The 25,345-nt window shown below is 39.0% G+C and overlaps 1 protein-coding gene across 3 annotated transcripts in view; it reads left to right on the forward strand.

The window, feature by feature from the left end:
- Nucleotides 1-6,496: 6,496 nt before the first annotated feature.
- Nucleotides 6,497-25,345, forward strand: part of CCDC57 (coiled-coil domain containing 57) — a 44,845-nt gene continuing 25,996 nt past the window's right edge. For 2 of the 3 annotated variants that reach the window (XM_075169166.1, XM_075169167.1), the window contains exons 1-5: nucleotides 6,497-6,565; nucleotides 12,824-12,932; nucleotides 18,657-18,857; nucleotides 20,740-20,902; nucleotides 21,803-21,937. In XM_075169166.1, the coding sequence (XP_075025267.1) occupies nucleotides 18,697-18,857; nucleotides 20,740-20,902; nucleotides 21,803-21,937 (459 nt within the window). In that variant the 5' untranslated portion in view covers nucleotides 6,497-6,565; nucleotides 12,824-12,932; nucleotides 18,657-18,696. Of the gene's footprint in view, nucleotides 6,566-11,324; nucleotides 11,405-11,876; nucleotides 11,966-12,823; nucleotides 12,933-18,656; nucleotides 18,858-20,739; nucleotides 20,903-21,802; nucleotides 21,938-25,345 lie in introns of all 3 variants that reach the window. The other variant, XM_075169164.1, reaches the window with a different exon arrangement.

Genomic DNA, 25,345 nt, shown 5'->3' on the forward strand with positions numbered 1-25,345 from the left:
GCTTCCCTCCTCATCATATGCCAAGGGAGCACCGCCTGCAAATATACCTTCTTGAGATATCTCTCCTTTTACATCCAGATGAAGTGAGATTTCTGCACTGATCTGCTGTGGCTCTACTGCTGTTCATACAAATGTTGAATTATAAAACTGAGTGTGTGTTGATATTGATATTATTTAGCATGCACAGAAGTTGTGATGAGCTTCTAAAGTGCAGTACAGAAAGTAGCACTCCTTAGGCTACTCAGGGCTTAGGAAATTCAGGAGTAGGTGCTCCACTCCTTTGTGTGCTTACAGCACACAATCCAGTGTATAGGGGAGTGATCGTGCCCCTCTACTCGGCACTGGTGAGGCCACACCTCGAATACTGTGTTCAATTTTGGGCCCCTCACAACAAGAAAGACATTGGGGTGCTGGAGCATGTCCAAAGAGCAGCAATGGAGCTGGGGAAGGGTCTAGAGCACAAGTCTGATGAGGAGCCGCTGAGGGAACTGGGGTTGTTTAGCCTGAAGAAGAGGAAGCTCAGGGGAGACCTTATCGCTCTCTGCAACTACCTGAAAGGAGGTTGTAGCGAGGTGGGTGTCCGTCTCTTCTCCCAAGTAACAAGTCATAGGACAAGAGGAAATGGCCTCAAGTTGTGCCAGGGGAAGTTTAGATTGGATATTAGGAAAAATTTCTTCACTGAAAGGGTTATCAAGCATTGGAACAGGCGGCCCAGGGAAGTGGTTGAGTCACCATCCCTGGGGGTATTTAAAAGATGTGTAGATGTGGTGCTTAGGGACATGGTTTAGTAGTGGACTTGGCAGTGTTAGTTCATGGTTGGACTCGATGACCTTAAAGGTCTTTTCCAACCTAAATGATTCTATGATTCCTACCACCTGTGGGGTAGGGTTCGAACTAGAAGAGGATAGGAAGGATACAGGATTGTCTTGTGAGAGCTATGGTGTTGCACAGATTAGTAGCTTCCAGTATTTTAGAAGCTACTTGCTGAAATCAGGTAATAAATCAGAATTTAGGGAGAATCTGAAACTCTTTTGATGCCACAGAAGTTTTTTCTTTTCCCTGCACATTATGTTTGCTTTGGCTTTTGATTCAGTTTTGCTGTAGTACCCATTTGTACCTGCTTAGGGATTCATTGCAGTAATGTGGAAAGATGAGCAAGGCCAGCTGGTTTGTTTTGAGTAGATAACATAAAGCTAATGAGACATACGTTGCTAATCTTAAAGATCAGTAAAAGCAGTTTTTGACTGTCTACCATTACCTGAATTTAAGCCATTTGCTTACAGGCTAGATGAAGGTAACTGCAGAAGAGTAAAAACCACCGATTCTTGTGGAGCTTCTGAAGCAAGCAGTGCAGTGCCTGAGGCCCAGCAAAATTGGTGGAGTCTAGCAGCTGAAGACATTCTTACCTGTCTTTACAGGTAATCTTGGTTCTCCAGGAAAAGGAAGTATGATCTCCATTGCCAGTCCAAAAGGACTAGAAAAACTCTTACGCTTTTTGAGAGGGAGACAGTTTTATTTGTCGTGACCCCATCCTCTGACTGTAATCTCTTAAGGAGGACAGCTCCATCCTGCAAAATCTTCTGCTTTGTTCCTCCACTTTACGTGAATCACTTCATCATAGAAATGTATAGCCACCAGTAGCATTTTTAATTCAAACCTTAGAGGTGTGTACTTTGTGAAAATATTTTCAGGAGGGACAGAGGTGCCTAGGAACGGAGAGGAGTAACAGTGAAAGTGAAGTTGGCCAAATACCTAAACCATCAGTGTCTCTTACAGCTACTCAAATGATATAAGAGGCTAGATAAGGAAACCAAACATGTTAAAAAGACAAAAAAGAGGACTGGTGTGTCCTTCACATCTGTCAACATTGCCTCTACGAAAGGCTCCATCTCTCTGCAGCCTAGTCAGCAGAGTGCAACATGTGCTCTCTGGTTAGCGTTCAGTTGTAGAACACTCACACCATTTCAGAGGTCAGTGGTTTTTTTTCTAGAGGCAGAAGAGTGTCACTGCAGTTGGTCTGTTTTTCAGGAGTGGACATCTATAGGCGCAGACCAGCTGCTGAGAAAACTGACCGGTCTGTGGTCTCACTTGTGTAGCTGACAGCTCCTATTATTTTTGAAGAATGCATTTTCTGAAAGAGAAGTGTTCGTAGAGGATGACGTGCCAGGGTAAATGACACCCCCTAACATCAGCACCCAGATGATTGGATTTGATTCAGGATTCAACAAGGCAGTAGTGTAAGTGAGCAGAACACAGGGTTGCTGTGCTTGCAGAAGTCTGGATAACCTCATAAACACTTGAAACTGAGATGAAGGCACAAAATCCCTATCTGTTAGGTGGAGTTATGTTGCATGTGTTTAAGCGTTAAATATGCTGCAGTACACTTATAAGTAGAGGGAATATTAAAATGCAGCAAAGAGAACTCAAAACACAGTGACTTAAGGCATCCAACTACAAAAAGAGCTTTGAAAAATTCTTTACAGTTCTAGCTAAATTTTAAAAAAATTTCTGCATCTTAGTATTGTTCATCTGTAAGTATGCCAGTTATTGCAGGTATTCTCAAAGTGTTGTGAACTCATGAGGAATCATTAAATTCTTTGTCCAGAGTAGACTGTGAAAGTCTCAGTTTAGTTTCTTGCAAAAGGGGATTCTGAATAGGAAAGTATAATGTCATTGGATTATACTTAATAGATGCTAGATTCCACCAATCCTCCACTAAAAAGTCCTTCAATCCATAATTCCTTACTAGTTTCCAAATAAATAAGGATCCCAGTGTGTTCTTTATTTACATATTTCGTTTGACTTTGTTATTTTTTATTTTGCACCTTTGCAACAGGAAATACTAATGATACTCTGTGTACTGAATAGAAGGGCACATTGCTGGCTCATGGTCAATTCGTTGTCCAGCAGGACCTTCCGCTTTTCAACTGGATGGCCCCTGGGCTGTACAGGTGCATGGGGTTATTCCTCACCAGGTGCAGGACTTTACATTTTCCTCTTTTGAGCTTCATGCGATTGCTAGATTGTTTCCATTAAAAACAGAGTGATGTAGTGAATCCAGTAACTGTTTGCCATTCATATCAGTAAAAACAGTTAGAGAACGCTGGAAATTTTTGCCTGATCAGGCTTCCAAAAAAAGCAGAAGTGACTGGAGTATTGTTGTTACGGAGTAGCTGACGTTAGGACAAAGCTTCATTGCTCTGGAATTTAGGACTTCTGATGGCAAATGTCTTTCCTAGCACCTCTTGAACCGTAGAAATGCTTCTGTATATTGTAGCAATTTTGGGTGGTTGCTGCTTCCTGTTCCAGATTCCAGTTGTACTCTTTGCTGTTCCTGCAGTTTGTAGGTGAGTCCCAAATATTACCTTAAAAACATTTATTCTTATTAAGCTTTTATAGATATTTTGTTTTTAAGGCTATGTTTTCTTATTTGCACTTGAATGTTGTATTAATTACGGATTTTCACTGCAGTATTTTTAAGAATGTTAAAAGTAACGTTGAACATTTCAAATGGTTTCATACACGGCTAACTGTGCACTGTGCAATGCATACATCTCTGCCTTTGATTGAAAGGGTAAATGTAGCAGATCATGTTGTACAAAGAGCCCTTGTAAGATCTTTGTGGCAGAAAGGCCAGTAATATTCAGTTGAGGTTTCAGTAATTTTTAGTTTGTTTCTAAAGCCAGCATGAAAATGAGGTCTTTTATATGACTCTCAGATGCAGTTGAGGAACATGAACTGTACCTACAAGGATGTATATAGTCTTCAAAAATATGAACCCACAGTTGTTGTACGGGTAGACATGGAAAAGAGAGACAGGGAAATAAATTATTCTCGGCTGGATGAAACTGGAATATGTATGTGTCATTTAGTTCCTAAATAACAAGCACCCAAATTTCAGAGGAGATCAAAAATTCCTCTGGAGTCCTTTGCAAGCTGTAAAGTAGGCCACTTTTATTTAGAAAATCATCTTTAAAATACCAGTTCTGAATTTTTTATATTTATTGTTTGTATACCGTATACCAAATACATTCCTCATGGTTTTGTGGAAAATAAGTTTATTCATTTGAAGGAAAGCTGCACTTGAAAGAAAGACTTTTCTGAATCACATTTTAATTTTTATGTTTCATCAAGGTAGACTATGTCCATATTCACTTACTGAGTCCCTGCATGATGTTTCTCATAAATCTGTTCCTCTGATTGTCCAGGTAATAATCTTTGGAGTGTGCCATGGCTCTCATGTGGCCTGTGTCTTGCAAATACTTTTCCATAGAAACAAGAATGAGCGTGGCAGGATAAATAGTTTGTGTAACCATGGATCTTGTCTTGTTATGGAGTTGGGCCATGATGAGTTGGACTTAGCCTTTGGACTGGAAACTTAAAAGTGCTTTCAAGCCTAGTAGTATATTTGTAGCCAGGATATACCCTGCTTTTCCTCTGTAAAATGCAACGTTTTCAGAGGGTGGGTCCATTTTCTTTCTTTCTTTGTGAAGCTACTTGTAAGTGTTGCTATTTCACAATACACTGCTGGGGCCAGAGACTTGTATTCAGAAGTTGTGACACTGAAGGTGGTTCTAAAGGTGACTGAAATCTACCTTTAGCCTAAATCTTACTGAATTCACTAGTGTTTTATAAGAAAGTCTGTCTCTCTCTTCTAAATTCCTGTTCATTTTTGCTAAAAGGGAAAAAGGTTTCCTTTCATTTCTATCTATGAAACCAGGACATTTTCTGCATTTATTGTAAGTGTATACAGGTTTCTACGTTGATCCCAAAATCCATGTTGTGTAGACTGTAATCTTTTTGACTCACCGTTAAGATTAAAATTTACCCATTTTGGGCACTATTGAATCACTAGAGCCATCAGTTACTCATTTGGGGGAACCGACATGCAGTTAACTATGTGATTAGGGACTGTCTAAAGGTACCTTGGAGAAGATGACAGCTAATTTGAAAGGAGAGGCGGTGAGGAAGGGTTGCAAAAGATAATGTGGTTGATAGGTTAGGCAACTCTGGGGTAAGACATAAGGAAGAGGAGTAAGCCACCAGCCAGCATGGTGTATGGATTTAGACATTTGCCTACTATGTATTGATTCTGATAAGTGCTTTGAGAGGCCCACTGCAGAGTATAAATTGTGCTGGGACTTGCACTATAATTTTTGTGTGCTCAGATTTGGAAAATCATTTGAGGCCAGATTTCACTGTTGTATTTTAAACCAGAGGTGATTCGTATAAACAAATGTACTAAATCCCTTTAGTAATTGTAGTATTATGAAATTATATGTGGATACACTTCATCTAGCTAAATGAAACTTGGTTTATTTCAAAAGTCAAATTATTAGTTCTGATTCTAATTTTTAATAATAGTTACTGATGGAAATAAACCCCTCCTTTCTTTAGATGACATGGGGTTAGGAAATACAGTTCTCTTCTGATGACCTAAGGAAAGATATATAAGAACTACTGATAATATTCTATTTTCTTTAAATTAGTGTACTTCACATAAAATTCATGCAACATTCAGGTTTCTGAAAGGTCTCTCGTCTGGCAAAGCTGTTTATATAATCCAGAAACGTGAAAAAGTGAGAGAGCATTACAGGAAGTTTGCCTCATGACTTCCATACAACCAAATCATCTAGAGTGACTAAGGGAAAATCATGCTTTACGTCCACAGTTCATGTGTTACGTCTTCCTCAGTCTCACGTAGGCAGTGTAGTCTGGTTTAGTTGATAGATACATTTTTTAATAGTTAAAATGCCTTGCTGGCAGAACTTACTTATCTGTGCTGCACGATTTCGTGTTGCAGTTGGCCCGAGCTTGTTTTACAAGCTTTCTAAAGCTTTTCACACAATGCAGTGGGAGGGAGGAGAGAATGGGAGGTTTGGTCCCTGTTTGCTCCCGTTCCTAACAGCTATACTTGAAATGAGCCGAGACTCTCCTTCCTGATCTGTACTAGGGAGAAATTGTTCAATACTAAACAGTCCTATAAACAAAAAGTATAGGAAGAGAAGTGAACAAGAAAATGAGATTTGAGAGTATGAAGCAAGTGTTAGCTGTGTTTTGGGAGAAGGGGGTGTCGCCCCCGGTCAAAGGAGTGTGCGACAAAGGAGTGTGCACATGCTCACACAATGTGGGGGACGGGCTGCTGTATGTTGGTGGGGCGGATGAAATGGGGAAAATACGACGAGAAGAACATGATACCAGGTGCCTGGAAGTGAACGCGGTGAGAGGAACCAAGACGCGCTGGTCTGTTGAGCAAGAGGGGAGGCAGTGAGGGGCGGTAGCGATCCCTGACAGAGCTAGGGGTGGAGCAGGAGGCAGCTCGAGGCCGAGAGCCGCGGGCTGGGGCCAGGGCCGGTGAGCAAACGCCTGGGGGCGGAGCGGGGCAGGGCCGGCAGAGCGCTGATTGGGCGCAAGCGATGCTCGCCGCGAGGCCCGCCTGGGGCTCACGGTGGGCAGGGCGGCAGGGGCCGCGGTTCCCATGGAGACGGGCCCGCCTCTCGGCCAGGCGTCGCTCGCCGCAGTTCCCGTGAGACGCGGCCTACACCGCGAGCGGAAGGACGTGCAGGTTCGTTCCGAAGGAGCCGAGCCGCTCCGCGGCTACTCCGCGGCCGCCATCAAAAGGCACAGCGGCCGCACAGCATCCCGTTGTGCTGCAGCTTGTCCTTCAGAGCTCCCGACGCGGCACCGTGCGTCTTGCGCCCTTTTCTCTCTTTGGGGACCCGCTGTCTTTCTGCACCCTTCCTGCTACTGAATGCCCTCTGTGTGCTGCCTCTGAGTCCCAAGCATTACCTTGTGCTACCGTGTGCCCCTCTCTACTGCCTTCCTCTAAGGGACTTGACCTCGGCAGTCTGCCTGCCATCTGCTCTTCTGCCTTAGAGCATCTGACCCTCAGGGCCCTCCATGGGACTTCTCACCCCTCCTCCTGCTGGCTGTTCCCCTGGCAGTGTCTCCTTTCACTCCCACTTGGTTATGTCTTCCTCTCTGCACTTAAGGTGTACAAACCTCTAGTCCTGCGGAGTACTTGACCCCTGGCTTGCCAGTAGCATTGCTTTCCTCCATCCATGTGCTGTCCCTTCCTGTCATCCCTGAGGATATTTGCTCTAGGGACTCAGTGTCAGTGCTCCTCATGGTGTGTTGCCCTCTATTTACACTTCTGGACAATCTCTAGAATATATACCCGTTTCTCAGTCCCAGGGGCAATTGTTTCTTCCCACCATACCTTGTCTTTTACTTATGCAGTCCCTTATGCTTCCTATTCTGTGTGTCCTGCATAATGGCAGAGCCTGACATCAGGCTATCACGTACCCCGCAGCATAGCCCACCCCATACTTTGCCAGAGGTGCATCCCAGGTTTCTCTTGTATGTTATTGGTCCTTATCCTATCCCCCAGCTTCTGCTATATTTTATCTATTCTGATCAGATTGTATAATGCACGATGTATATTTGCTGGTTTATATGTCTAACCTTACTTGTAAGGTAAGTAGCAAACCAGCTACTAGCAGTAAAGAAAGAGAGAGCACACAAGTGATGCTAGCTTGTATCACTGATTGTCATCATTTTTTTCTTGGAACTGTGTTGACACGATTTCCTTTTTTTTTTTTTTTTTTTTTTGCATCAATGCTATGGCACAACTACTTAACAGTGTAGCTGTGGCCTATGCCGATTGCTTGTCTCATCGTGACTTGCAGCACATAGTAAAACAGCTGTGCTAATGCTCAGGTGGTCATGGTTCTGCCTGTTACTGCTTCATCAAGGAAAACGGTTGTGGCTAGAGATACTTAACTGATACTAGCTGTGTAGCATTTTCTTTCTCATCCTCTTTTCTGTAGTTTTGAAAGGAAGAGAAGCAATCCCGGATTATCAGCTCTGCTGGTCTGTTATCTTATTCTTGGTACAATAAGGATAGCAAGAAGGAGTGAAGCAAGTACAGCCTCTTTATACTTTGAACAAAATTTTAAAGCTTCACACCTCTTTGACAAGTAGGGGTTGTATGGAAGTCTGACGGTTCTCAAGTATTACTCTGAAATGATCTCCAGCATCACCTTGTTCTCCTTGTTTGGTTGAAAAGTGACTAGCTCAAACATGGCATCTAACTTCTTGTTGTTGAAGTAGCATTTTAGTAGTAACAGTTGCAAAATCTCCACTGAATTAGATATACCAGCCACGTTCGATTATGTGTGATTTACAGCCAAGCCATCATTTTCCTTTGGTAAAGAGGCTGATATGAGTCCCATTAGGCCCTTATGTGGGGGAACAGGAGTACCTATCAATCACCTCTTTCTGGATATGCTTGAAGTAAGTGGTTGGATTGTAATGGGTATCTTTGCTGTTTAGGTTGTATGGGTAAACTATGCTTGTTGTAAGACATTGTCTCTTACTTATATGTATGCTGTTTAAGGTAATCGTAGAAAGAGATTGTAAAAGAAGTATCATTTTTCTTAACCACCTCTTTCCAAGAAAAATTGTGACCTCAGTTTGATGATTTCAAGGAAGTAATAGGCTGGAGCTGTGGTCTTGTTTTTGATTCCTTACACAAAGGTCTTGTCTAATAATGTATTGCTAATTTTAGCTAATGAAGCATACATCAGGTTTTTAAAAGGCACTTACAAAAATATTTTGATACCTTAATGGGTATAGACTGAGCATAGTTGCTTTCAGTGCCTTGAGTCCAGAAAGCATCTCATAGGCATTTTTTATCTTTAATGTATTTATGATTGGGGTGGAGGGGGGAAGGAAGTCAGATTTAGTTAATATTTTTAACTGTGGTAGCCATCAGATGCATTTGGAGCAACAGTAGCTGAAAGGAAGATATAGGAAGCACAAATCTTTCTTAGCATTGCATGTTATAGGCAGGGAGGCAGTACCGTTCATGAATATCCATGACGATGACTTTTACAAAAAATACCTATTTCTGCTTATCCAGAAGAAGATACTACTTATACTATTTTCTACATGTTAGCACGATTTGAAGATTGCCAACAAGAAGCGGAATATGAAGAGAAAACATAAAATTTTATTTTAATTGCCTTAGGGATAAATGTGAAATCTAGGCCAGCAGAATTGAAAGACCACTCATTGTGTCCCCTAGCAGTGTTTGTTACTCGGTGTACCTGGGAAAAGCAAGCTTGAATTTTTTTATTCTTGTCACATCCAAAGATCAGAGACTCATTTTTTGATCCTGGAGAATTAGAGTTGTCTAGTTTGTTTGTGAAGAAAAATGTTGTTTAAATTGTGGCATCCTTTAGCACAAAGGTACTGCATCATGTTTGCTGATCTGGAAATCTGTCTTTCATTTAAAGAGATTAAAGAGCCACTATTTGAAAAGCATCCTTGTCTGATTTGTTCTTTGCATCCCTGTGCTTATCCAGATGGGATTATCTGTAACCAGTGACACAGAATAATACTGTACAGTGAGAGAAGCTGTATCTGTAACTGTATGAGAGAGATCTGAGCAGAAATTACCATCTTTTTTTCTTTTTTTTTCTTTTTTTTTTTTTTTAAGCAACCAGAGTTTATAATTGGATATGAGGCAAATATGGGGAATAAAAAATAGGAAGAGATGGACGTGAGGCAGGTAAAGGGTTTTACCAGTAAAAGCACAACCTCTATGTTGTTTATTTTCTTTTTAGTTTTAAAGATACAGTTAATATGTTACTGAAATACAGCTATTTCCTCATGCCTGTTGGCCTTTCTGAAAAGTGACTTCAAGGTGGGTTTAACAGACAGAACAGTGGCTTTGTAGTCCCACGAATAATTGTGGGAGGAGAAGACAAATGGGACAGAGCAGTTAATATTGTTGATATAAGAGAAGGCTGGACTGTGACTTGACTTGTCATAAATGTTTTCAAGAAAAGAGGAATATGCATGCAGTTTACAGTGACTAAATCTTTTTATGCCTCTATTTTCAATCTGTATAAAGAAAGGAGAAAATTATGTTTTCCCACCCCAAAATTTAGTGGCATCTCATAAGTAATTTGGAAAGTCTTATTCCTGGACAATGCGGGACTATAAATAGAAGTAAATTCTGCTTCTAGAAGTGGCCAATGCCTGATGGTCCAGGAAACTTTACAATTTAAATTTAAAATTCGTTGGTAATTAATTATCAGCTATACAGTAGATTGGGAGTGATGAGATACTTGATTTGTATTAGTTATCACTCTTAACTGTCTTCTGTCAGCTCCTGTTTCAGATTTATAGTAGTGTCACAAATGGAGAAAGAACTAAATTATCTCCTTCAGTGGAAAGAAAAAGAAGGGAAAGAGCTACATGCTTGCCAGTTCCCATGTCAAAAGAAAATGCTGCAAGATGTCAAAAAGCAACTCCAAGACATGCATGAAAAATTTAACAAATTGAAAGACAACTTTGTCTATAACCTAAGAATTTTAGGAGAGAGAGAGATAAAGAGTTAGAACACTATGATGTCATAGTCGCTCATCTGAAAACATTTGAAAATGCTAAGCAGGCAGAGATTAGTGATCTTAGCATACAACTGGGTAAAGTGGCGTAAATACTTGTTGAGGAAAGAAGAAAAAGACTCAAACTTCACTATCACTATTGACAACGCATTGAAGAACATAAATTAGAACTGGAACGGTTTTGCAGGTGAGATGTGACTTTCTTAGAATAGTATGCAGGAAAAGAGACATTTAGCTTCTCTAAGACATATTTGGATTGGGATAAAGCAGTGCCATACAGTAGAGAGCACTTTGAGCATGGAGATACGATTATCTATTCTGACAGAGGAACACCTAGAACGTGAACAGAGTGAGGGCTAACAGAAGTGATTTGGTCTATCTTTACACCTCCTATATCTTGGTTTCCACAGTGACTTGTCTGATTTCTGGCAACATGTTACAGAAAGGATAGCATTAAGTGAAAGTGAGGATGCTCTTAAACATACAGTGTGTCCCTACATATTTACAAGGGTGTATGTTGGGGAGACGATATGACTGGGTGGAGATGGTGTGATTATAAGGGAAACATAGTGTGGGGAGCAGAAAAGGATTTGTCAGAAGGAAATGCTTTTTCCTTGGGCACCAAAACATCTCTGGGAAATGCGATGAATCTGAAAGTATTAATATGTCTCCTGTGTGTTATATCAAGATGCACTTGTCTTCTGTGTACGTGAGGAGACAGAGGAAAATGGTATCAACCATTGTCAATAATAGTATCTAAGGTTACTAGACATTAGTTGCTATATTGTGCTGTGGATTCAACACAAATGGTTCAGCCTTTCAACTATTTTAAGCCATTGCAAGCTAATCTTATGATAGGAGTCGGATTTGTGCACTCTTAAATACATTTTGTCCCACCTTCTCTGATAGGCCTCTGTGAAAGAAAGAAGTCTGTTGGGGCATATCCAGTCACAGGACCAAGATTTATGACTAATACAACCAATTAAAAGGTGAAGATAGCTAAAGCAATGCACTTGTTTATTTTGGCCATTCTTACTGATTTTTGTCATTCTGTATAGACTTCTAAATCTTGCAGAGTTGGGGGGGGGAGATAAACTCTTACTACTTGAGATCTGTCTGCACATCATTCTTGTTTAATATAACTACTGTCTTCAGATATAACACTATCTTTGGGATTGTTCTCTGTTTAAAATGGTAACTGCTGTAGACTGTTCTGGGTCAAACTGCATTTATAACGTAGAGATGGCTAGATAATTTTTAAATAACTTTTTTTAGTTATTAAAAGTGATCTGGACATGGATCTGGAATTCCTCAAAGGTCACTAACTGATTGATGTTACTGTGATTCTGGAGCATATGCAAATTCATTTAAAGCCAATTCAGGAATTTTGTATGGAGCATATCCTTTGGGAATGGAAGGAGGAGTTTGAGTCTGTTATACCCATCATTGCCTCTTTGCTAGGCTGACTTGGATGCTGATCACGGAGCAGAACAGCAATTATTCTTCTGATCTGCCTTGCCCTGGAGAGTTGTGGGACAAACAAGGAAGGTGTAAAAGTGCCTGTCTAGACTACACTGAGATGACACTTCTGTTAAACTTTATTTATATGCATGTGTTGGCTATAGGATTCAGATTAATTCAGGTGAAGTGTAAATTTAAAAGCAAAATCTGGCAGAATATGAAAGTGAATATGATTTAGCTGTTTCTGACTATCCAGTTCTAGTTTGCAGTTCTGTCTGTGTAGTTATTATATGATCAGCCTTATCTAACCAAATGCAGCGGTCATTCAGCTACATAAAATAACTGTAATACAGAGTTCCAAGCCTGTTGAGTCTTGCAGGGATGAATCAAAAACTTGAAAAGGTTCAGTGTAACGTTAGAGAACTTACTGGTCATGGTAGCAGTATCAGCTCTTCGAATTTGTTTGAAATGCTGGCCTTACTGGTATGCTTCCACTGTATCTCAGAGAAACTTTTTTTTGTGGATAGCAAATAAAAATACTGGGGGGAGGACAGGAAAAGATACGGAGCTGCTTCTATTTTTAAATGTATCTAGAAGCTCAGATTTCTACTGGGCAGCCCTTGTTTTGCAATTTGTTCTTATGTAACAGAAATTTTTGGGTGGAGGAGGAACTCTGTTATATTAAGTGGAAGTCTTGCGCTACTTTTCAGCAGATCCTCGCTATTTCATATGCAACTAACTTTTGAAGTATAGTTTTGAGAAATGGCATATACTGTTATCATTGGTTTCAACTGATTTATGAGAAAAAATGTTATGGTGACTGTTTCTTTAGGAAATTACAGCATCTTGTACTTATGTGTTACTGTTCAAAAAAGTTTACATATGTATGCTTCATTAGGTCACCAGAGATGCTCTTTAAGGTAAATTTGTTTTATTTTTGTTTATAGGTCTAGGAACAGTCACATAGATCATCAGCATGAGGAGTATGTGAACCTGAAACATCACATGGAGAGAAAAATCCAAGAACTGGAAGGAGGGCTTGCTTGTCAGAAACAGGTATAAGAATATGGAGAAACAATGTTGTGTTGCTGCAGTGCCATCTAGCAATCCTTTTTTCAAATTTTTCTTTTTATTAGAATGTTCTGGTTTAACATTGCTGTAGTTGTATAAGCTTTTACTTTTTGCCTTTTTTTGCTTAAATGGATGAGATTTATAATGACAGTTTAGAAAATTATGCACTACTTGTGTAGTAGCTGTTCCTTTGCTTATCTGGCAGCTGCCCCTTGTAAGGAACTGTTAAGAATGTGTTTAGTAATCTGAGATTGTGTAAGATTATTTTATGTAGACAGCACACTGCTAAATTTGTTAACGTTGAAACTGCAGGAAAGGTCAGCGTCTAGAAAGCAGAGGCAGCATTAGGCAAGATTGGTAAATGTATGTTGTTTATCATACTCTGAATTACAAGGCTTTTTTTCCCCCCCTTCTGCCTCTTATATTGCTATCATTTCATCATAAAAGGATAATGTTACTAACAGTAAAATTTGACCTTCAACTGTGGTACCTTAGGGGTGCATTATACCACCTCTATATATATATTACAAACTTTAAAGAATAACAAAACCTTCCTTCTTTGTTTTTGTATTAAAATATATTTGATATTAAAATGGCTTTTAATTATTTACATACGAATGTGTTTAATCATTAGAACCAGAATGGTTAATTTTTGGCCTGTCAGCCAAACCAATATAGAATATAAAAGGAAGTGGTGAAAGAGATTGTTGGGGAATTACATCTTGCACCCAACACCTGCCAATCCAAATCGCGCTACCCTCAGTATAGTAGTCGTAATAACCCATCTTCATCCAGGAGTCTTTTACCCATGGGCTTCCCAAAGACAGTTCATGAACCTACCCCAAGGAATATGAGCACTTCTCACTTGAACAATACTTGATAACTGGCTTGATTTAGAAGTTATCTTTGTGTGGTGTGTGGTTAAACTGTAATGATAAAGCTGATTAACTGCTGTTCCACAAGCATCATCTAATGGCACATCATCTAATACACGCTATTTCTCTTAACTTTTGTTTTCTCCTCCAGTGTGGTATCTCCATTGTTTATGACTTGCAACTAAAGCAGCACATCTTACATGCTTGCCATTGGGTCTCTTTGCATTCATTCCCCTTAACCTAACAGATGATATTGCATCAATTAGCCAAAATCCCTTGTGACCTCATCCTCTTGTTTTCAAGTTTCAATTGTGATTTATCAATTGAACTCCTGGAAGCAGTATCTCATAAACACTTTTTTTAATACTTTTTTTTTAATCAGTCTGGGCACCTGAATGGCTGCTCACCGCAAGTTTAATTTCTGGAAAATCCATGGCTCCCTTATGAACAGTTTTTCATACACTTATGAAACATAGGTGTTGTGAAGAATGAGTTTCACACTTCTTCAGTGGTGTCTTCACTGGTGTCTTTAATTTCCGTGCGTTGGACTCTGAATAACTCGCCATGTTACTTTGGAGGAATTTCACACCAGAATGACCATTCTGTAGTACTATTCTTACATGGGATTGAAATGTGAACTCCTCTAACAACAGATTTTTGTTCTCCCAAGTATGACAAACAATATGACTGTTTTGATTATTTTCCTTTAAATTAAAATTCAACAGCTATACAGTGGAAAAAAGAAGTCTTTCCCATAGCTTCCTATCTCCCAGCAGCCCTCTTGTCACTTTATTTCCAGAGTGGAAAACATGGTAGTATTTTTCTGACAACTTTTCAGTAAGGCTATAGTTTCTTAGCTTTTTAGTAATTCTGCAAGTATGCACTTTAAAAGCCTCTTGACTGCAGCCAAAACTTCCCCTTGTAATAGCAGTGAATTGTTTTGCCTAACTTAAACAAAAAGCTTAGACTAGTGATTACAAGTCTCTATGATGTACCTTTAAAATCTTTTTTCCTGTGGTTTGTAAGTGACCACTGTTTGTGTTTTAATACTGCTTCTATTGCTCTGCAAAAATAGAGGGAAACAGTTAAATATTTATCACCATTAATTCCATATATATGTGTGTGTGTATAAGAAAATGGATGTCCTAACTGCTTGTAGTGTATTGTACATAATAATCAATATCCCCTTACTCATGTGCTTATAATATAAATTTAACTTCTGTTAATATTTGTTATTTTATATTTAAAACTTTACTGCAAGTTGTGGCAAAAAAGGCTGAAATAACTTAGTTTGGTTTCTTTTTGTATAGCTCAAGACTGTTCAGTCCCATTTGCTAAGTAAAGTGTCCAGTTTAAAAAAAAAAAAAAAAAGAAAAGAAACATCAACACCCCAACAACAACAAAAAAACAAACCAAAACAAAAGACCCATAACTTGTAGCACTGAGGAGATACAGCACTTTTCTGCTGCTCTAAAAGTTAAAAGAAAGTTCAGATATTTCTGTAATTTTGTAATATGTCTTTGACGTATTACAAATGCTTAGGTGTCTGTAAAGGATTTGAACTTTAATGTCTCTAAGGTGTGGTTTTCTTAAAGTAAGCTGCTTTTCTTCTTTTTTTTTTTTTTCTTCTTTTCCCCTATGGTTATGGAATCTGATCTTATTTGGCAAAGGATGCCATTTGGCTGATGTGTTTCTTTAAATTCCCCTTTGCTGTACAAGTCATGTTACGGGACCTACCATAGACCAGATGATAGGTTTCATTTAGCACATTCTGATTCTCATTAAAGCAGAGAAAGATTATGCAATTATTAAACCCCTTGTACAGTGTTTAAAAAAGCCTGTGACAATACAGTGTTTCCATCAGTACCGTTGTACTGGTGTTACCTATCTGTTGCTCCCCTTGTAAGAACTGCTAGCCGAATTTGATGCAGAAATGAAAAAGAGAGAATGTGAGTTTCAAAAGCAGACAATTGAAATGGGTAACTTAGTTCTGTCCCATGAAGTTAAGTAACTTATTTTTAAGCTGTTACTCACAGAATTAATGCGTTTATTATAATCTCAAGTCACTCCTGTGTGAAACACATGAAAAGATGACTCTGTTGTTGTTGCTCTTTTTCCTCCACCTATGTATTGAAGTAATTGTTTCCAGGATAGCAGGAAGCAGGGGTACTTGTGATATGCATCTTGATTTCATTCATAGTGACTGAGTTTTTTCCTACACCACCGAAAACTGTATATATGTCTTTGAAAGGTCTGTCTCATCCTTCTAAGGCTAGTAATGAGGAATTCACTCTTCCAAAATCTTTATTCTCTCTGCATGTGCAGTCTTCGCTAATCATCATCCAACATTATTTGGATCGTTCTCTGGTGCCTGTGTTCACTTGCTTCAGTGGTGGTTTAACTTATAGCTTAATAACTCAACAAACCAAGGTGTATAGGTAGAGGGGAAAAAAAACCCACATTAAACCAACTGATAGCGTTGGGAAAAGCAGACAAACTTTCAGGAGGGCTTGTATGCCTAAAAGATTGCCAGTTTTTTCTAGCTGTGTTGATTTTTGTCTAATAAAATAAATTACTTCTGTCTACAAACTATCTTGCCAAAGACTTATTAGGGTAGCAAAAAGTTGCCTGGCCATTAGTGGTATCCATGGATTCTTGCATCTTGAATGTTGACACAATTGGAGTTTAGTTTCTGGTTTTGTTTTCTTGCCTTGTCTTGGGCCTTCTTTAAAGGACACTGCTGTAGTAATGGACCTAAAAACACTTGGTCTTATTGCGGCCTTGACTATAAAGATTGCATGACCAACTGCTGTTGACTCAGTATGAACAAAGGAACTGCAACTGCATGTATACTTATTAAATGTAAATTTACACATATTGCTTACTCTGTGATATGCAGTATAACTCTGTTAGTACTTCAGAAGAAACCTTTAATCTTTGCAATTTTCAGACTTGAGTGCTTGATTAGATAGCTCTAATACTGCTTGCAGCTGCATCTGAATGTAATAGCTCTCAGTAGGCCTTGTGTGCTAGATGGTATTAATCTTTTTCTTTCTTTTTGAAACATATTGTCTATATTGACTTATGTATTTTTTTATATATATATATTTTATATCTATCTCTCTACTATTTGCACCTGAATTTGTGGTGGAAGCGTTAAGCAAGGGAAGGAGAGCTCATCTGCAGTTATTTCCCCCATTTGTTAGTGAGGCCAGCTGCAGGGGAAGCCAAGAAGTCACTGAATAAAAAACTGTGTGAAAGGAACTTTAGGCAGAGATAGGAAGGGGTAGTATGCAGGATTAATGTTAATGTAGCTAATAGGTGTTGGAAGAGGTTTCAAAATTGATATTTAGCAGCAATATGGAAGTAGAAATCTAAATAACAGCAGAGGTTATAGCTTGTGGAGAAGGTGTTTTAAAGTGCTTTGTTCATCTAATGCTTATACCATGCAAAATGTACAAATTAAAAAAAAAACACAAACAAACAAAAGAACCACCCCACCCCAAAAAGACCACCTCACAACTTTCTATACTATTTTGTTTGTTTCTGGAGGTGATGCTAACATTTCATGGATTCAGGTTAATTCTGCTGGGTATCATGTGTCTCACTTTAAAAATAAAATTCTATCTTAGAAGTTTTAATGGTTCAATGGTACCTTCTGCCTTTACTGCAAAAAGGAGTACCTCTTCCAAGCAGTAAATATAATGCAGTTCATCCCACTTCTAGAGTGTGCAGCTAGTTTGGGTCTCTCATATTTCACACACTTGATTTGAATCCAGTAAGTCCAGCTGTGTTCAGTCACAACTTTGTACTTTCTCAAGCAGCTACAGACAGGTTGTGAATATAGTGATAGAAAATAACTCATTCAAACCAGAGTATTATTGGGATTTTTGTCTTTTATGTTTTACTCGTCACTAGTTCAAACTTAAGAAATAAGACTTACTCATAGTTCAATTTCTGTTCCTTCTGTTGTGCTTTAATCCTTTATATTGGAAAATTTTTGATATATTTTGAAAATTTATATGCAGGTCAATTTCAGAGGGTAAGAACATTATACAACTATTACTTACTTGCATGTCTCCTTTTTTACTTACGGTTAGATTTGAGTTTTCTATATGTGCTATTTGGTGGTCTTTTCTTCTAACAACTCACTTCTGTCTTACGTTAAACCTGGTCTCTACTTTTGTGTGAGTGCATGCTCAGGAAATTAATCTGTGAATGAAAACTGAATATTCAAGAAAGCATTTTTGCTCCATGGATTCCTACAGTCTCTTATCTGGGCCACCTGATCATAGCTGTCTTTCAATTGTTCAATTATTGTGAAGAATATTTTCAGTATGGTAAAAGAGTATGTAGAATGGAGTAGTTCACCTGTTAAAATAGCTTCTCTATGATTCATCTTAAAAAAACAAATGAACAAACAACCACCCCACCCCCCCCCCAAAAAAAACCCCAACCAAAAAACTCCTAAATTTTAGGGTCACCGTGATCCCATAACTAGGTGAAATACTGTTGTTCTTTGTGCTAATCACAAACTTAAAGTTCTGTGACAAATTGGAGTTAAAGTCTCTGCAGTGGTATAAGAAGGATTCAGCCCTGATCCTAAGTCCAACTAAATAGTGGCATTCTTAGTTTGAAAAAACAACTGCAAAAGACCTCCCTGCAACCTGTTGCACGGATAAGTGGATATTGATTTCTGTTTCTACTGCTTCCAACAATGATTCTTTGAATTTGCTCAAACCAAATTGGTAAGAAAGTAAATCAACAGTACTAAAAAATAATGTGCTTGTGTTGCTTAAAACCTCACTTAATTCTGTCTCTCTACATCTTCTAGGCATGAAGAACTAGCTCATACTGCCAAGGAAAAGGATGCAATGCCAGCTTCAGTGAAAGAAGCCCAAGTCAAACAATATACAAAGTTGAAGCAGCAGATTAGAGAACTGCAGATGAGACATAGAAGTCTGAAAATTGAGCTATGCAGAAGAGAATGGAGTCACAGTGCTCGTTTAAGAGAGAAAGATGCTCTTATTAGAAAGTGAGTGACTTGATTTACCTTGTTTCATAAGCTGTGATGAAAGAAATTCAGAACATCATACTTAGCAGTTTTGTGCCCAACTTATTTACATGAAAAGCTCACAGTAATTCATGGTTAAACAGATACCACACCTGGAGTACTGTGTCCAGTTCTGGTTCCCACAATTGAAAAAAGACACGAACGGACTGGAGAGGGCCACAAAGATGATTGAAGGGCTGGAGAACCTGCCCTAAGAAGAAAGACTGAAGGAGTTGGGTCTTTCCTCCCTGGAGAAGGCTTGGGGGGACCTCATTACAGTTTTCTAGTACATAAAGGGTGGCTACAAAGAGGATGGAAGCACTCTCTTCACAAGGAGCCACATGGAGAAGACAAGGGGCCATGGGTACAAGTTGCACTGGGAGAGGTTTCATCTCAATGTAAAAAAGAATTTTTTTTTCTTTTTTTTTTTTACAGTGAGAACAATCAATCACTGGAACAACTGCCCCAGGGGCATGGTAGAGTCCTCATCACTAGAGGTTTTCAAGACACGATTGGACAGGGTACTAGATAACCTCATCTAGGCTCCCTTTCCCATGAAAGGTTGGACCAAATGATCTTTCCAACCTGGGCTGTTCTATGTATATTATTGCAACAAAATTTGTAGCAAAATTTCAATATATGCATATAAACATTATTTTTATAATTGACATAATCAAGAAACATCTCCTCAAGGTTTAAGAAGAAAATGAGGTCACATGGAAAAGAAGGTGTCTGGGAATCTGGAGAAGGAACAACACACCAGAAGAAAAGAACTTCTTTCATAGCCAGCCTGGAAAGAGGCAGCTGCCAGTCCAAGAAGGCCACTGGAAACTAAAGAATTGCTTAGGTGGCCTGCATTTTGTATGACTGGAAATGCATGGTTTACAATATGCATTTAGCTCGTGAAAAAGTCCCTCTGAGCTCCTAATTAAAAAAAAAAAAAAAGTATTGAACAGTTTTATATCCAAAATTGCATCACGTTTTGTTAATTGTCTTAAGCAAGTATATATTAACATGGGAGGGTTGTCCTTGTATGTAGACTTCAAGAAGAAATTGTAGCGCTAAAAACAGGCCAAGATTCTCATCTGACTGAGATTTCTAAGGAGTCTGCCTCTAAAGAATTCCAAATTCAGTCAATGCATGGACAGGAAGAGAAGTTGGGGGCACAGTTGGCCATATTCCAGAAAGATGCAGAATGGTAAAGAAGGCTAAGACTTTGTCTAAAGTGACATTTACAACCAATCTAAGAGTGCCCTGAAGTCTTGACATCCTTGTGTTCTAAAAGTTCAGCCATATGACAATTGAACCTGTCTTGAAAGCCCTTAAATTCTGAATATGAGATTTGTCTCATTTTGTGCCCCTCCTACCTCTTCTCTTTTCGCAGTGTGTTTTCAGTGTATGTATATGCAGCAGTCTTTGAGCTTAGGAATTTTACCCTGACAGTGCAACAACTTTAATTCCCAAGTCTTTTGTATCTCATTTATGTTATTAGCAAATGGGAAACATGCTGTGGATGGTATTGCTGAGAGCAGTATCCATGTTGAAGAGCAGTTTATGCAGCTTGAGCTGAGGTGACCTCCAAAGCTGATTCTAAATACCCATACAGATGGATCAGAGGAGACTGCTGAGCTCTAAGCAATTAAAATGCTTTTGTCCGGTAAAATACTTAGAATGGAATAGAATAAAATAGATAATTTGGAAAATAGAACAAGGAAGGAAGATGGGGAGAGCAAACAAGGCTGAGATTGGAAAAAAACAAGCAATCAAACAAACAAAACAAAACAAAAAAACCCCAAAAACCAAACACAAAACATGCTCAGTATTTATCCTGCTGAAATCGACAGCTTTGCTCTGTGTATCATAGGTATAAACAACACCTGTCTCCAGCAGCTGAGCAAGAATGGATTCTGGAACAGAGTAAAATGCAAGCAGAAATGGACTGGCAGCAGCGCTGTGAGAATGCTGAAAATAATCAGTATCAGAAATCAGAGGATCTACCACAAAGCCTGTCTTCAGCAAGAGAGCAGGTGAGAATTTCAAATTAACACTGTTAATGATCTATCTGTTGCATAGAGAGTTTTTCCATCGTGGTGTTTCTCAGGGGAGGCATGACTTTGGTCTTCTTTCAAAAATCTGTAAAACAGTAATTCTGTATTCTGCACAGCGGTTCATCGAATATATTTGATCAGAGACCAGAATAATTTTCATGGGCAATTTCTAATAGCAGCCTTTCTCCCTTGTAATGAAGACAAGTCAGCGTGAGAGATGCCACTGCTTTTCTCTTGGCATTGTAGCCAAATAAGAAAGATCCCTTTTAGTTAGAGCAGCCCAGGCCAAAAAGAGTTTCACATCACAGTACAGCTTGAATTCTATCAAGGGAACAATATTAGTCCCCTTAGGAAAACTCGGAATATTTTTGTATGGAAAAAAAAAAAATCCTATTTTGTGAAGTGTACAAGCTTCTGTTTCTGAAAAATGAAATACATTTTTTTTGTTTAGAGACTGTTATACAATGGGCTAACAATAATTCTCAATGATCAGTTGCCTAGTAAACTCATGAGTACAGAGGAAACACTTGTTTACGAAGTTTAGAATGCAGGCATTTACTCTGGTGTTTTATTTTACCATTGTCTTGCCAAAATGATTCATAGGCATCAATAGGATACATCATAGGAACACATCTGAGAGATGAATCAGCATGTCCATTTCACATACAGAAGATGAGACAATGAAGCCAAATTATTTTTCTGTGAAGGTGGTTTTTGACAGAGCCGAAAGGGATACCTGTGATTTTAAAATATTTTTTCTTTGATTTCTTTTTCTTTTCCTTTTTTTTTCTTTTTTTTTTTTTTTTTTCCCAAATCTCTACACCCTTTGTCCTTGAGATAGTGATGTCCTCTGCTTCCCCTCCCTTCCCTCCCTTCTAGGTTGAAGCTGATCTACAGAAAACAGACTACAGGTTGCATGAAGTGAAGACTCTTCTTTCTGCTTTGACTGTTGAGAGAGACCAGACAATACAAGCATCGCTTAATCACGGTATTTTACCTGAAGGGGAGAAACAGGTTAGACAACACTTAATGTCTTGGCTTGGATGAATTCATTCTGAGATGACAACTTTATGGGGCTTGTTTCCACTGGATTTCTTGTAAGCGGTTCATCTGTTTCATATGTTTAATTCAAAGTATAGACATATCTAGCCTGGAATACACATAGATTAGGTGTCACAAGCTTCATTATGGCTCTGATCCATTACTCACTGGCAAAAGGAGCAAGCTGGGTGTAGACAGTTGCTCCAAAACAGGACAATGTACTGTACCATCATGGCACATCAGAAGGGGAAGAATTAATTTCTGGAATGTTCCTGAGGGTCTGTGTTAGTTGCAATTCAGGGTAGATTTTAAAGTTGTAAAGTTAAAATTTTAAGGCAATGCTTCAAAATACTGATTTGCCAGCTGCTTAAAATAATGTCTTTTATTTTAGTATTACGAACTAGTTTTTCTTTCATTGCTACCTATTAAAATACATATATTTTAAAAAAACCATTTAAAATTGCAAACGTAATGCCGGTTTGAAGCCATGCTGGAGGATAATGCATTATGAACAGAAAATTGTATTTTGTAAAAGAATGAAAGTAAAGTGTGTGCTGCAGTGCACCCTACTGGGCAGCTACAGATGCTCAACAGTGAGCAGTTAAGAGTGTATTATCAGAGCTTCCTGATAAGAAAAAGCAGTGTTAAGCAAGCCGAGTGGTTTCTGAATGCAGAAAGTGGTGTATCCAGAAAGATATTTCCTGAAAACAATTTTTATAATAAATTAGACAAAAGTAGACTGCTAGCAAAAACTTACTATGGAGCAAGTTGTTTTTCCAATTTAATTTCAAACTGGACTGATTTGCAAATTGATCGTTCAAATAACAAGAGAATCAGTGTTGGGGAGGGGTTCTTCTTTTACTGTTCCCATTTACTGTTGTCTTCCACTGTAACTGACTGTTACTGTTGTTGGCAAGACTTTGTTTTCATTGTCACACTTTTCTTTCTGTTGTTAATGTACTCTGTCTCTGTTTTGCACTTTTGGCCTGTAGGATAAGCAGTACGCATCTCAGCAAAACCATTTTTGTCTCTGATTTATGTGAAGGGCCATTGTTTAAAAACAAATAAACAACAAAATCTGTTATTCTGAACTAGAACCTTTTCTCTTAATTTTTCTGTACAAAATGAATTGTAAACAGAGGGGAAAAAGTTTAAAAGTGATAACTTTTGTATCAATAGTCTTCTTAAAGAAGGAATAGCATGTTGGCTAGCCTCTGGTTCAGACAACTGAGGCAAGAAAAATTAAATTTTAAATACACCCTAGTACAGTATCTTCAGCAGACAGGTCTTTTCTTCAAATTGGTCTGAGACCCCATAAGGGTGCTAGAAATTGTGGTAGTCATTCTTGGCCTTTAATTAAGCAACAGAGATGTGAAACACACATGTGAAAATCTTGCTTGTAACTGATTTTGAGGATGACTTAGGTCATGTCTACCTAACTGGAGCATGCTAATAATACCATACAAGTGCACAGATAAGGAAAGATTGTTTACGGTAATTCTGGATGACTATGTGGTCTTCTGTTTAGACCCTTTTCCACTAGCAAAAATCTGGAACAATTGTATTTCTGGTTCAAACTGCAATGGTTCATGTGTATGTTGCAGGTTGAGATGAAGTTCGGGGCCCCAAAATTCAGAACATACCTGGGTGAGGTATTGGTACCTACTGGGGCTTTTCCCTTCATGCCTTTTCAATCTCCCTTTCCTCTCTCCTCATCTTAACAGCCTTGGAGAGATTGTAAAAGCAGATTAGAGATTATCCTCATCTTCTGCCTACCCTGTACTGTTAGAGCAGAAAGAGCCGCAGGAGAAAGAGGCTGTAGGGCAGCCGTTGTCTTTACGACAGGGAAGTTTAATTTGAAGGCCGTTGGCGTTCCAGATCATGCTTTCAGATCACACTCACGGAACAGACTTATGACTGGGGAAATAAGGGGACTGAAGGAAGTGGGGGAATGATGGAGAAGACAGAAAAGGAGTAGTGTTTGAGGCTGTGCAAAGCATAAATGTTGAGATTGAAGTATTTTGCTGACGTGTCCTATGTGCAGGCCCTCATGGATTGCCTTTCCCTCTCAAGAGGCAGAACTGCTGCTTTGCAACAATTTGAGGTTGGGATTGAATACAAAGAAACTTTTTTTGGGCTCAGAAACATAAATTAGCAGCATTTGATACAAATATTCCCAACACATTAGATGGTCTTTTCCTTTTCAAAAACATCTGGTCTGGATGGTCTGTGAATTGGGATTCGTTTAGTGACCATAGGAGTGTATATTCCACAATTGCAGGGCTTTCTAATACTCCTGTACCAAATAGTATCTGCATTTCTTAAATGAATGATGACAAATGTTTCCATCAGCTAGAGAGGATTTTACAGGGGTGGAATCTAAATTCTGCATTCTCTGTTTGGATGGAACCACAGTTACAATACACTGCCATCGGTCTAATGTAAATTCTTTAAAAATGTTTGCAGTCACACTTTAGATGAAGAAACAGCAGAAGTAAATAATGTCAGGGCCCTAATATCCTGGTCCTTATATCTCATTGGTCTTACTAGAATTTTTTCCTGAAGATTGTACTGGAATTTCAAGTGACCAGGAAGTGTGTTTTCCAATCAATGTCTGTGTGTTTGGTTTTTTTGGGTTTTTTTTTTTTGTTACATCTGTTTTTCCTTTTTCTTCCCTCCCCCAAAGTTGCAAATTTGGAAATTGAGGAGGCACATGAGAGGAAGCATTTCCGTATTTGTCCTTTTTCCTATGTTTTTCCTAAACATATGTTTCTGACTATTATCAAGAATTGGATTCTGGAGCTAGCAACCCTTGGTGTAACAGAGTAAAGCAGTTCTTAAAGTTTGTGATCTAGAACGTCTCACATTCTTGTCCTGATTAGGCCATCACTTTATTCACACAGGACTAGAATCAGTCATAGAACCACAGAATAGTTTGGGTTGGAAGGCACCTTTAAAGGTCATCTAGTCCAACCCCCCTGCCGTGGGCAGGGACATCTTCAACTAGATCAGGTTGCTCAGAGCCCCGTCCAACCTAACCTTGAATGTTTCCAGGGATGGGGCATCTACCACCTTTCTGGGCAACCTGTGCCAGTGTTTCACCACCCTCATCGTAAAAAATTTCTTCTTTTATCTATCTAACTCTAAACTCTTTTAGATTAAAACCATTACACCTTGTCCTATCACAACAGGCCCTGCTAAAAAGTTTGGCCCCATCTTTCTTATAGGCCCCCTTCAGGTACCGAAAGGCTGCAATAAGATCTCCCCAGAGCCTTCTCTTCTCCAGGCTGAACAACCCCAACTCTCTCAGCCTTTCTTCGTAGGAGAGGTGTTCCATCCCTCTGACCATTTTTATGGCCCTCTTCTGGAGGGCCATATGGA

Source organism: Calonectris borealis, chromosome 20, assembly GCF_964195595.1.
Source record: "Calonectris borealis chromosome 20, bCalBor7.hap1.2, whole genome shotgun sequence".
In the NCBI taxonomy this organism is placed as follows: domain Eukaryota; kingdom Metazoa; phylum Chordata; class Aves; order Procellariiformes; family Procellariidae; genus Calonectris; species Calonectris borealis.